The 14,493-nt window shown below is 38.3% G+C and overlaps 1 protein-coding gene across 2 annotated transcripts in view; it reads left to right on the top strand.

The window, feature by feature from the left end:
* ADAM23 (ADAM metallopeptidase domain 23) overlaps positions 1-14,195 on the top strand; it is a gene marked incomplete at both ends in the record, with an annotated part of 161,853 nt that extends 147,658 nt beyond the window's left edge. The window contains 2 exons of one of the 2 annotated variants that reach the window (XM_079710762.1): positions 6,669-6,759; positions 14,147-14,195. In XM_079710762.1, coding sequence (XP_079566888.1) covers positions 6,669-6,759; positions 14,147-14,195 — 140 coding nt within the window. Of the gene's footprint in view, positions 1-2,285; positions 2,377-6,668; positions 6,760-14,146 lie in introns of both variants that reach the window. The other variant, XM_079710763.1, reaches the window with a different exon arrangement.
* Positions 14,196-14,493: the final 298 nt, after the last annotated feature.

Genomic DNA, 14,493 nt, shown 5'->3' with positions numbered 1-14,493 from the left:
AATACAGTTACATAATAAATAAATTATTACAGAAGTGAAACTAGATCATAGGCCCCTAAAGATCCAAGGAATTTTTTTTCAATGAGAAGATAAATTCTTTGTAACTGTGAAGAGCAGCTGAGGCCTTGGTTTCTGAATATTTTCCCCTGTACAAATCCACCCACCTGTGAGCCACTCAGTGAATTCATGCCAGTTTGAAAACACATTGAGTCACTACCTACTGAAAGAGATAATCCTGTCAAGTATCATGATAAAGACTCAAATGGATTTTACATATATTTTTAGTATACCACAATTAAAAGTAGTGAGAGGGAAGGAGAGCAAAGACGGGAGAGGATACCTTTGAAAAAGCTATTTTTCCACTTACTTTTATGTTGCTTTGGTGTTGACTACTCATCAGTTAAGAATTGGAGATAATTGTTCTTGCTCAGGGGAGATTAAAGACTATATCTGTTTATCTTGAATACATATTTGAAGCATCTGTAGAAGTCTTAGTCCTCTGGTTGTTTCTAACACCTGCATGATTGATTGCCTAATTCTCTCGGTTCTGCAGTGAGAAATTACATCCATAGGAAATACAAAAAGCCTTTTAAAATAGCTATTTTTAGTCATCATTCATATAGTTACTATAAAGATAACAAATATTCATTTATCACTATGTTTTACAGAGATGTGTGTGTGTTTCCTGTAACTTAGCACATAGAGCTTATATAAGAATTAACAGGGTAATAGTACTCTCACGTACTTTGGGTCTGAGGGCCAATGCCTAAAACTTAAGCAAAAAAAGAAAAAAAAAATGATAACATGATGTATCCTGGTTAATTTAGTATTCTGAAAACAATGATTTTCTCAGGAGTCAAAAAAAGAAAAAATAAGGCACTCGATCTAGAATACCCTTCATCCCAATATTTACCTCCATAACTTGGAAATCTGAGCCATCAGTTAGGTTATTTTGAATTACAATATACAGTCATATTTGGAAAACATTGCCACCACCTTATATGTTGGTCTTCTTTCTTTTCCCCTCAATGATCTCCATAGATTTTCTCTGTTTTCTGTTGTGTCCCCCATCTTTTTTGTTATTTTAAGAACAACTCAGGTTGTGCTTAGTTAATGATAAAACTAGAATCTCTCACTCAGATTATTTGCTCTGTGATAAAATGAAGCAATTGCACAGTTGCTCACCAAGGTCCTCTCTCTTCTTTGGGAGAATATTTAGCTCAAAATGTTAACAAGCCCAATATTAAGCCTTAAAAAATTGTGACTTCGAGTCATAGTTCTTTGTTTCCCATAACACACAATCTGTGTGAATGCAGCCTTGTGGAAGCTAATTTCGGTCTTAATTGGTAAAGTGATTGAAGCCAGTACTTTTGATTCACATAGAAATGTGAGTTAAAGTGCATTTTTGTCCACAGGTTTGCATGTATAGTCACAGCCGCACAGACACGTTCAACCCTGAATAACCTGCCTTCCTCCTTCAATGCTAAACTTCATCTTGCCCATGCAGAGAACGCTGGGGACCTGTGCTCATTCCAGGCCCATTTTGCAACATGCCAAAGCTATTCACAGAAGTCGTGATGTGCGGGGATGGAGTGTCTCCCCTCAGCCACCCGCTACTGCATGGTTTGAAGCAATTAAGACAGTTTCCCGGAGACCCTAACTTTCTCTCAGTGTGTAGTTTATACACTGGAGACTATAAACAAAAACTAAATGTCCCAATGCAATGTGTGTCCCAAACATTGCAGGTTATTTGAGATACACTTTTCCAGATAAAGTCACTTTCCAGGTAAAAATTTGGTTCATTTGAAATATATTCTGTTTTAAATTTGTAAGGATTTTCACAAAATTTGAATAAGATCTGAATTTTAAAAAAGATATAGCTTCTTAGGTATATTTCATGGTTTGAGAAGTTTATAAAAAGCATAGTAATGGTTTATTACTTTCATAACCAAAATACAGTTTTGCTGTTATGCAATTAAAATTACATTTTAATTTTATCTCACTCCGTGTAGGACCTATAACTCAAATTGGATTATTTACATGTTTAAAGTATTTATAAAGATTATGTTTTTAAGTAGCATTTGTGGAATTTGAACTTAAATTCAAAATCATCCTCAAATATTTGCAATGTGCATGTAGATCTTAATTTCAAATCTTAAAGCAAAGATCTCAGTCTTTAACTGACTTTCAAAGCATTTCCTGAACGGATTATATGTATGTTAGTGAAATCAGTGTGTAATTAATTTCCTTTGTTAAAAAAAAATCTCCGTTTTCCCTCCACACAGTGAACATGGCCACAAGCAGGCTAATAGGTGCCGTGGCCGGCACCATTCTGGCCCTGGGGGTGATTTTTGGAGGCACAGGGTGGGGAATAGAGTAAGCATCTTTCTGCGTTTCCGAGTGTTTCTGTTTGGTTCCTGGCGTGTGAGCTGACCCTTGGCATCTGACTCCCCCATGTGTTGTCTCATTGCTGTGTTCCCCGTGGCAGTGCCCCTTGTGGTGTGATTTGGATGTGTATGTGTCCTGTGGTTTTCTCGTGCCATGGAGAACCTTCTCCTGTCTGGAACAATGTGGGGCATAAAATAACATTGGGGTGCTTATGATGTCTTCACAATTAAGGCAATGGTCCAAAAGCTTCCATTGCTCCTCCATTTGTAAAAGTAATTTTAAGATACAGATTTTTTTTGGACAAACTATTGACAAAAATGCTTTTATATGAGAGTTTGTTAGGATTCTTATAACAAGTTTAATCTTCACCAGTCAATTAGATCCACGTATACAGCTAGGAATTATCAACAATTGTAGCTCCTTTTAAAGATAATCCAAATGTAGCCACTAATATTTCCTCCATTTATTTAGAGTGATACAGGAGGCTTCAGCTTAATTTTTTTTTAAAAAAAAAGATATTTAGGATACTGCCTTTATTTTCTTCTTATAGAATAGGTTAATCATTCAAATCAGAAGTTTACATAAATATTTGGAAGCAAGGAGCCTTAAGAAAGGGAAGATATTTAGTGCAAACATTAAGTGAACAGTTGCAAATTATCTGGTGGGTTTGTCTTAAAAGTAACCAGTGTATAAATAAATACATTGTGTGCCACTTGTCCTACACAGAAGTACAGCTCTCCTCATTGGTGCTTTAATTTAGGTTGCTCTGTACTTGATCCACATCCTCACAATAACTGTCATTTCTCCATGGGATATTGCTTTTATGAGATTGCCAATCTGTAGACTAAAAGATTATCCTGATTTTTTCCCCCTCTAATTACAGAGAGAGCATTTACAAATAACAGAAACACCCCACACATGCTGTCTTTTCTATTCAGTGTAGTGGTGGTAACACTCCCCAGTGGCCCAGGAATGATTTCCTAGTATTTTAAGGAAACACCAGATAAACTCTATTCAACCTCCCCAAACCACAGGCTTGTTGCTAACATCACACACGTTCCTCCTTAGTCCCATTAGTTGCTGCACACAGTACAGTATGGGCCTGGGAGACCTCGGCACCAAAATAGCATTAAGAGAGGAGGGAGTCCAGAGGTCTCACTTTGTGTTGAAGATTACCTAAGCTTTCTCTTCCCTTGACTGAAGGGCTTTGACTAGACTGGGATCTTCTAACTCACATCCCATCTGTATGGACTGTGAAGCTAATTAACCCAAGGGAAGCTAAAATACTGGAAAAGATATTTTATTTCTCTTTACTTGTTAGAAAATAAATATTTTATTTCTCCTTACTTACTTGTATATGACAGAGGTAAAATATTTAGAGAAAACAAGAACTTTGTCCTGTAAAATTTCACTTTGGGTCTGTTAACTGGATTATATACAGATGCAACATTCCTTTTCCAGGAGAAATTCTATATACATTTACGTGAAATTCCTCCTTGAAGAAAGGTAGTTTTCTAAAAAATCATCCCAATTCCATTTTTTGTATTATTTTATAGTATATAAATTCCATTTTTATATCATTTTATATTATTTATTGGCCATAACTGAAATGTACTAACAGAAGGGATGAATCTTAATAAATTTCCCTTGGAAAAATTTAGAGCTGGGCAAAATCCAAGGCCTTTGCTGTAAGGCATAGTCTTTGTTACCAACTTTTGTTTCATCTACCCTTCCACTGTTGTTAGTTTGTGGCTATTTCTGGTTGTGACAGGTAAGTCCGTATAAGCATATATATTTTTCTTTAAAATAGATTTATTTATTTAACTTGGTTTCTGCATGCTTTTTGTCTATTAGTTTACTGTTTTGTTCCCTTCAAATTCTAAATTTGGCCATAATTGCTAAAAACAGTAATATAGCTTTTTAAAAATAAAATCCACATAGTATGATATAGTATTAATGTTCATTTAGTCACTGAGGGTTACACAGAGCTTTTTTTTTTTTTGGTTTTGTTCGGGATTTTTGCCTTTACTTTTCTACTCCTTAGTTTATAATTATAAATCAGGAATCATTTCTCATGGATTATGTATTGATTCTAACCCCAACCTATGCTTTCTGAGCTGGTAAAGTACAAATCATTTCTAAAGCATACAGAATGTAGATGGCCATACAAATGTTTTGAAAGTTTGTTTCAAGATTTGATTCCTTATTAAAATGTGGGAGTTTGGGATTGACATATACACACTGCTATATTTAAAATAGATAACCAACAAGGACCTACTGTATAGCCCAAGGACGTCTGCTCAATATTCTGTAACAATCTAATTGGGAAAACAATTTGAAAAAGAATAGATACATGTATATGTATAACTGAATCACTTTGCTGTACACCTGAAACTAACACAACATTGTTAATCAACCATACTCCAATAAAAAAAAAAGAACAAGAGCAGAAAAAAATGTGGGGAGGAAATTAATGGTTAGCAATCTTAAAGATAGTAAATTGTTTTGGCTTTGCAGGCCGCAGGGTGTCTGTCATAGCCTTGTGTGTACCTCTGCTGTCTCTGCATGAAAGCAGCCATAAACAGTATGTAAACCAATGAACGTGGCTGTGTTCCAATAAAATTTCTTTGCCAAAAAAAGCATCGGGGGCATATTTGGCCTGTGGTCTGTAGTTCGCTAACCCTCAATTTGTAGCATAAGCTTGAGAGTCAGACAAATTTGTGTTCAGATTTTGCCTCTGTCACTTATTAACTTCTAGAAGCCTCTGTTTCTTCATCTATTCAGCAGGGATAATCATAGTTCCTATCTCGTAAGGTTTTTGTGAGGATCAAATGAAATAATATCTGTCAAGAGCTTAGAACTGCACCCGGCATGTAGTAAGTGCTCAATATACAGTAGGTAATCTGCTTTTCCTGCACTCATTATTATTTAGTATTTTCAGTGTGTCTCTACAGGCCACTGAGATTTGTGTTCTGTAGAACCTCATTGGTTAGCCTTACGAGCGTGTCACAGCCCAGGAGCTTGTGAAGACCACATCCCCCAGCCTCCCATTGTCCCCCAGACTCACTCATCCTCCACCTCCCCACTCATGCCCACAGCACTGGGTGGTCTCCGAGTAAAAACATATAATGCACACAATTTTGGTGCTGCTAAAAGTGGCATCCATTTATGTACACAGTTGAGGGCACTGATGTGAGCAGAAAAGAGAATTTTGTACACAGAAATGAATGTATACACAAACTCAGGATTTTAGGGGAACTATGAAAATTGGCCTTGTGACTTCTGGAACAGAGATGTATAGTTAGGACTGGAAGTGGCTTGCCGTTAGGAGCACTGGACCTGCATATTAGCATCCTGGAGGTTGTGATACTTAGAATAATTCATTTGCTGAAGTTATCATTTCTTACATTTAAAAATAGTGAGCTAAAGTGTTTTCCATGTGGGTGGAGAGGACTTACTGTATGTTTCAACTCTAAAACAACTGATAGAAGCTCCACCTTGCATTTTCTTTCTTGCTGTCTTTCCGACTCTCTCTCTCTCTCTCTCTTTTTTTTTTTTTTTACTATCTCTAAGCCTCAGATTTCTCTTAGGAATAACTGGAAAATTGAAGATAGATTCAGTCGAACCTAAGGAATCTTTTTCCCATTTCTACAGAATTACCCAAATGAATTTTATGCTTCCTTTATATCTTGTCTTTGGAACCCCATGTTGCTGTGTAAACACTGTATAGGTCTGTACAGTGAAGCTCTTTGAGAGCTTCAAAGTTTCTATTTATTTATTGATACCCCCCTTCCGACTTCTAAATTTTAACTGTCTCCAACGGGGGGATAAAAAATTTAGCATTCAGACAACTTTGTGTGCTGCTTGAAAGAGCATTTCAGTGGAATAGTTTTCCTTCTTTTCATGCCCTCATTTGCCAGTCAGATTGAATGAATTCTAATGCAGTCGTGTTCTTTATTCGCTCTTTTACTTGTTTGATTCGTGATAACTGGGAAAGGGGAGGAGAAGAAAGATGGGCAACAGCAGCAATTGGGCATCCATAATTTGCTTCAAATTCTGAAAAAGGTGAATGGAATGAATTATTCTGTCAGCGGTGCGGAAACTTTAGATTTCCAGGTAGATGAATCCAAGCAGTAGCTGTCTATAAATAAAGGCAATTTAAGTGTTTAGCGATCTTTTATGCAGGGGACTTACTTCCTGAAACCGTTTATCTGCCTGTCCCTGGTGGTAATGAAAGTGGTCGGCTCATATGACTTTCTTCCCATGATCCTTTGTCACAGGTCCTAGTGCCACCAACCTCATAATAGGCTCCATCGCTGGTGCCATCCTGGTAGCAGCTATTGTCCTTGGGGGCACAGGATGGGGATTTAAGTAAGCAATGCCGCATGTCTTCTTCTCAGTGGCTCTGGCACTTCTCTTTTCTGCTTACATAACTAAGTTTTGAGTTCCTGCTACCAGATTTCGAGTTTTAACGGTAAAACTGCTAAAAATAAATATTTTTGTTCAGAAATTGGTCAGAAAAGAAGAAACATGGAACCTCAAATATCATCTTCAGGCAAGTGGGAAAACATGAAATGTAGAAGGCATTCACGTGCACTACTTAAAGGAGAAGTTCTTTGATAAAAGAACTTTTAGGAGCAAGCATCCTGAGAAACATTTATTTATATGCAGATAATCGAAACTACGTCATTGGAAATAAGTGGATATAAGTTCCTTGTATCTGTTTAAAATTGGTGTATATGCCATTGACATTTTGAAATTTTCACAACCTAAGTAACCATTTGGTTCTTATTTTTCACATGTAACATGTATAGCTTTGTGATTTGAAAAGCTTCATTATTTTATAAAAACAGATTTAAAAAAATAGTTTTATTAATTCCCTAACCTACTGAATTGGTTTCTCATTGGAATTTGAAGTCTGTGGCTTTGTGACACTTACTATTTTCTAATGAACTGTTAATATTGACATGACTGGTAGGCCTTTGTGTTTTCATGTGACCTTTCAGTTTGGATTGTACATTGATCACTGAAGTAAGTTTGTTTAAATAGACACACCAGATAATCACAAACAAACCTTAATTGTGCTCCAAATTTTTGGACCTAATTTATCCAGTTTGGATGTTTCCATACCTTGGATTCATTGGATAATTGCCTTTTTTTTTCTTTTCTTTTTTCTTTTTTTTTTTTTGCGGTACGCGGGCCTCTCACTGCTGTGGCCTCTCCCGTTGCGGAGCACAGGCTCCGGACGCGCAGGCTCAGCGGCCATGACTCACCGGCCCAGCCGCTCCGCGGCATGTGGGATCCTCCCGGACCGGGGCACGAGCCCGTGTCCCCTGCATTGTCAGGCAGACTCTCAACCACTGCGCCACCAGGGAAGCCCGGATAATTGCCTTTTATACCTTTTCGTGCTGTGATGACTTGATTATTGTGGTTTGTAGATAAGACCTCCTGTGCCAAACACTCCCTGTGATCAATTCAGTTTCAATTAGATCTAGGGAAACAAATTTAAGCAGGAAATAAGACCATTACCCAAATTCAAAACCCACTTTGCCTCCATCTCGTTATTTAACAAGGAAGTTTTTGACCTTGAATTATCTGAATAATTGCCTTAATTATGAACTTTATTCTATTTTATGTTTGGAATTCTGAATTCAATATATTTGAACCAGGTAAAATATTATTATTATAAACTGATTATGAAAGAAAAACAAACCAATAGATGATTTAAATAAATTAAACATTTTCTGCTAATTTTGTTATTATATTAAGATTTAATGCATAAGCCTACAAGGTTTTGAGTGACTTCAAGTTGGAAAGGTGTTACCAGATGAGACTTCTTTTCTACAGAGATATTTATAAACTTGAACTTGTTTGGTGAAACAGTAATTTTGGCATCAAAATGCTTTGAAAAACACACACACACAAAGTAAGCAAGTCCTGTTTAAATTTCTTGTATGGTATTAACAAAATATTGCCCAGATGGTGAGTCTCTCACATGGTACCTAACAAAAGAATATATGTTTGTTTGGGCTGACCTAATTCCAGCAAAAACTTTTCAGAGTCTCATTACTGTAAAACTGTCATTGTACGTTGCCATAGTTCCATGATCTGTTCTCATTCTAGAATGTTCCTTTGAACTTTTTCATAAATGTGCCTCAAGAAAAATAAATTTGGCTCATGCCTCCTTAGTGTTAGGAAACCTCAGTTTCAAAGGCCTGGAGAAGAGTCTCCTGGGCATCTTTGCCATCCAGCCACATGCAGTGACAGGTGTACCACTTCAGCATTTGGAGATAAGAGCGCTGTTCTGTAGCAGGACCTCAAAACAGTGGCCTGGCCTATAGCTCACAGCTTGAATTGCATGTTTCTTTGGGGAAAAACAAAAAAGCCTTTATCACTGTGTATATAAGTGGATTAGGCCCGTACAGTTTATTTATATCTGAGAGAGATGTCTAATCATCAGAAGAACACACACACACACACAAAAAGAGGGGGAGAAATGGATACTTAGGTGAGAAAAACAGCCTTTGTGGGGATGCTGTGCAGACACGTGTATGGCTGGGCTGTGTCGATACCCCTTCCCATCCCAGACCCTTATAGGAAAACATTGTAGGAGGCACACAATAGTGTGAAGTAAATATTTGTATGCCCTGAAACAAAGAAAAGAATGAAGGCAGAATTCTTGAACGTGTCACTTTAGCCGTTTAAATTCGGAGAAGCTGCTATTCTTTGTGCTATTGGTTGCTCCATGAGGAGCTTTATATTTTCAGAGTTTAGATCTTTAGATTTTAAGAGTAACCATGTGGTTTGTATTAAACTTTAAATAACTGCTTACCCCTTGCAATAAAAAGCTTTGGGTGCTGAATGATAAAGCTTAGGTTTTCCCACCATTTGGACAGTTTTGGAGATGATTAGTCTAGAGGTGATTTGGAAGTATATTTTTTTGCTAGTTGAACTGAAACTTTGAGTTTTTTCATTGAGTTCAGTGTAGATACAAAAGGGCTTTCTTTAGAATCAGAAGTTGAAAACAGTTTTTGAAAAGGATTGCTCTAAATACCTTTACTGGAAATCCCTCCTGAAATGGGCTTTTATGACTAGACGGGAAATTGGCAAAGTAGCCTGAAGAATCTGAGGGTACATAAACATTTAGATTAAAGGAAAATATATTAACTGCTCAGGGGAAGTACTGCTTTCTCCTAATGTCACATTCCTTTAGGTATAACACTGAGTAACATAGATGTGGAGGAAGTATCACACCAAACATAATCTGTTAGAGTATGCATGAGAAATACAGCTGTGCTCTGACTCCTGACACTGTCTGCCGTTCTTTATGGTTCTTTTTTTAAACCATATTTCCCCTGAAACAGGTGGTAAAAGCATAAGCATATGTGAGTGTACATGCATGTGTGAATGTGTACATATTTGTGTGTGTAAAGTGATAATGAAGCTTTGTCAAGATTGCTGTGGTCAAAAAAATAATATGAATTTAGATTACTTCTTTTTAGCAGAATAGTAGAGGCTGAAAGTTTTGGTTAACGTAAGTAAGACTTGCATGAGCAAGGTTGTGAAACTCTTAAAAAGAAAAAAAATACTTCATTTGGTAGGTAATTTTTTTTTTAATATTCTGATGTATTGGATAATGTGGTAGGCATACCTTAGTAACTTCAGTTAATTGCATATTCCAAGTATGAAGGTGGCTAAGGGATAATTCAGTCTATGAACTCTCAGTCTTTGGGGGTGTCAGGATTTTTCTCTGAGAAATCCTGTGAAAACTGAACATAGGCCCTTGGCACACCAATTTGTCCAACTTTCCACCACATCTGCCTCGATTTACAGTCACCCCATGCTCTTTTTTTCTCTCCATCCCTACACACACTAAATAAAGCTACGAATTGTGCTGCGGAAGATTGCAGACCTCTGTCCTGGTTGACTCCCAGAGACTCTTGGCCCCTATCCAGTGCTGAATAATAATGCTGCTCCACTAGGTCATTAGAGCTGTTGCTTTTCCTGGACTTTGGAAAAAATCGAGAAAATGAAGGATCGTTTTAGTAGCATTTAGGATCATTCTCTAAAGCTTAGGAAAAGTGACAAATATATAAAAAGAAAATTGCCTCTCTCCATCTAAAAATGAACAGAATTGCTGTTATTAACCTAGATATGGCTTTTTAGCTGAATTCCTTAAATTTGAAGACAGGAATTTTGGTGTGAACAATATGGTCATTTATATGCACATAAAGTATATCAACATCATAGGCAATGGTAGTAGAAAAGAGGAATTCTAGGTGGTGGTAGGAAAAGAACTTGAAGGTAATAGATGATGCCATAGTTTGTTGACAATTCATATCACAAGATTTTAGGATGAATATTGAGTTCTTCCAACCATATTATAATCTTAGTCTGTGGAAGACGTGCCATGTCCCATTATTCCGCTGCTTGCTCTCTGCATGGGATTTGGTGGCAGGAGTGGCCGTCCTAGCCTGGCAGAGCTCCTCCTGACATTAAAAGTGTTAATTTAATAAGTCTGTGGAATTACATATGTGGTTTCCTCTCTATGAGAAGTTACTTGGGATACAAGTCCTTACTGAGCCTGACTTGAACTCTAGGAGATTCTGTTTGGCTTGTGTTCCTTGTCATTGAAAGTGCTAAAGAAAAGACTGTTTAGGTGCTTGCAATAAATGAAATTTAAAGGGCCATATCTGGATTATCACAAGGAAAGTTAACTGAATTGTTTGAATGTCACATTGGATGAAATTTGAAAGGAACTTAATATTGCTAATTACATTTTCTCAAAAAAGCAAATGTCCTTTTTTCTTTTTTTTGCTTTTCATTTTTATAGAGTTAGGAAATGGGATCAATTTTAGGTAGTCTTTCCATGAGGAGGATAACCAGATTGCCATTTATCTGAATTCCATGACCATATCCCAGTGCAAAATAAGGAGCCTGATTCCTCTAGTACCTGCGACTCCTAGGTTAGGCACTTTCTCACTCAGACCTCACAGGTGGTGGTGGTGTTGGGTTGGCCAGAAAGACCCAGTTCAGCTCCCTGACTCAACCCCCTGGGGAAGGGAACTCAGTCTAAGGTGACCAAGGAGGCGGGGTTGGGCAAAGGGTTCTTGGTGGGCAGGTGATGTCTCATCATGGAAAGAAAAGAAGGTCTTAGTGGTGGATAGACATACCCTTAAAAGAAGACCTAAGACTTTGCAATTCCAAGATGGTTATTGTTACCTGAAGTGCTTTTAAAAAATTTTGTATAGATGTATATGTAGTATAATATATAGTAGACAAAAGTACAGGTTTTTCAGAAGTAGCGAAAATGGATGAAAACTGGGTCAATGCAGGGTTTATGGATTACACTAATATTTTATAATGATCCAAAAATGCCTTGCAGGTTATGATGAAAAAGTGAGCTGCCTTCAGAATCTAGTGGGTAGAGGTACTCAGAGGAAAGACTTGTGGAAGAAAAGCAGCAAGCACCTACGCATGAGAGTAGTGTATCACATTAAAATAGAACAAAAAGAGTTGACAGGCAGTTCTCAACATACAGTAGCCCATAGTGGTTTTACAGTTTACCCCTGAGGAGCCCTCAAAGTCAGCCTGCTGCAGGAGTATCCCTCTCTGTCTTCATCACGGGGCCCCACTTTCTCCCTGCTGGGACATCAGTGGAGGAAACGTGGTCCTGGAATTCCCCATTAGTTTCTAGAGTCCATTTTCCCATAGACAGGAGGGTGGCTTGGCCTCCTGGTCTGCCCTGGGAGTCCAGTCATACTGTCGAACATTTTTTGTATAAAAAATGCAATCTAAGCTTCAAAAACTGACTTTTAAAAGGAGCACAAGCTTTTGGACACTAGAGGTTGCCTGTATGCCAGGCTGAAATGGAATTTCATACCTCCATTTAAAAATGAACCAGGGAATTCCTGGTTAGGACTCAGTGCTTTCACTGCCATGGGCCCGGGTTCAATCCTTGGTCAGGGAACTAAGATGCTGCAAGCTGCACGGTGCAGCCAAAAAAAAAAAAAAAAAAAAGAACCACATTGCCATTATGACTGTAAACGTGGCTATTTATCTGATGTTCCCTGAATTTGAATGAGGGCAATATAGTCATTTACATGGGTAGCATGAGCACACTTGATCTTTCCTCCGCATCCGCTTTTAATTGGGGAGACATTAGTTTAACATTTCTCATGAGTTCCAGCAATACATATCTAATAGGTTGGGGCTCCTAGTCCTTCAGGGTCATTTCACAAGGTCAAGCAGTCCCTGTTTTTCCCCACCTGACTCACAGGACGTGTGGTTCCTTGTACATCTACCTTCAAGGGCAGTGAACATAGGTAGAGACACAGGTCCTGTGCTCTGAAGGAATCTAGCTCAGTGACAGATACATCACGGGAGACTTCCTGTTTGTTCTCACCTCTCTTTCCTGGGCAGCTTCAGTAATGGCTGCTTTTAAGAATACTGACCCAAAAGAGGGTTGAAGGGGTGGGGAATGGTGAAGAGAAAAAAGTAGCACTGTTGGAAATAGTGTTTGCACTACATGTTAGCCAGTGATCCACATGCTTAAGCCATTAATGAAGATGCCATAATGAAAACGTTAAAAAGGAGAAGGGAGATTTTCTTTAAAGATGTTTATTTTTGCTATTTCAAAAGAGAAGCATAAAAGTGGTCATCTTGGAAAAAAATAAGAACTTTGCAGGATGTCTTTCTACATATGTTGAGCTTTGGTATTGTTTTTGTTTTGAATTACCCATGGGCGAGGAGGAATATACTGTAATCCTTTTGGTACTTAGGGCTGTAAGGGTATCCAACTGGCCCCAAGTGAGTGGGCAGGGGGATGAGGGATCCTGGGGACTCCTTGGTCTCCAGTTTTGCATGATGCCGCAGTGGCAGCTGGGTTGCACCCGCTCAGTGTGCAGACTGAATGCATGAGCCCCCTTGCTTGATGCCCCACATGAAGCCAGACCACGGGGAGGTTGCAACTAACTTTTGTTGTTGCCTTGTAGTGTCTTGCTGGTTCTTTCTTTTCTCTTTTGAAACATAGGAACCTCGTTTTAGGAGACCGGACACCGTGAGCAAGGCATTTTAACTTGCTTACTTCAAACTAAGCTAAGCTGCTGCATTTGCTTAACTAACCCAAGCCTGTGTCCATTCTCCCTTGAGTGTACTGTCTTACTGTGCACTCAGGTTTTCAGCTTTCTAGGTAAGAAAAAATGCTTGTTCCAGAGTAGGGTAAGAGCCCACACCACCAAGGCAGCAAGATATAACTGAGTAGAGCAAAGTGTTTTTGTTTTGTTTTGTTTTTTCCACTTTGACAAAGGCTGATCCACTGATATAGAACTCTCAAGTTCTGGAAGGAAGTAGCTATAAGACCTGCAGAATTTTTCTTAGTTTTGCTAATAGCCCCCTAAGTGGGAGAGCCTCCCTAGAATAATTTACATCTAGTTAAAATTAGCCATGTCATTTACTTCTGAAATAGACAAATTGGGCTGCTGAGGCTTTCTGTGATTTACAGTGAACAACTTGAAGCTTCTTTTGGTATTCATAGATGAGTATACACTGGCAGGGAAGTTGTAACATCATCCAAAAGTGTGAGCTGTTCTGTGTTTCAATTTCAAATTATTTGGGAAAATCTGCCTCGGGGCCAGTTGATTACTTTGCTCTGGAACTAGCATTGCTGTCATTATCATTACCCTTCTCTCATCACCATCTGATTAATATTGTGGATTTTCCCCCTCTGCTTGCATCTTCTTTTGACGCACTCTGGAAGAAATGTCAAGAAGAGGAGGTTCGATCCTACTCAGCAAGGCCCCATCTGAATCAGCGGCACTGGATGAACGACATCTTGCACTGTTGGATTCTGGGTATGACATACTTGCAGCATCGTTGCCGGAACTATTAAGTCTGTAAACAAAAACACTGGGTGGTAATGACTACAGAACTAAAGTTGGGGTGACAGGGATGGGGTAAAAGAAAACTGTCCTTTTTGGAAATAATTTCAAAGAACCCCCTCCCACCACCTGTCAATAAAAGGGAGCAAAAGACAATGTTATAAAAAGAACGATTTCAGAATCTTTTTTTTCCAATGAAAGGAAGAAGGCACAACAACAAAAATTA

The sequence above is a fragment of the Hyperoodon ampullatus genome (genome assembly GCF_949752795.1).
Source record: "Hyperoodon ampullatus genome assembly, chromosome: 8".
NCBI lineage: Eukaryota > Metazoa > Chordata > Mammalia > Artiodactyla > Ziphiidae > Hyperoodon > Hyperoodon ampullatus.
This window is presented reverse-complemented; position numbering and strand designations above follow the sequence as displayed.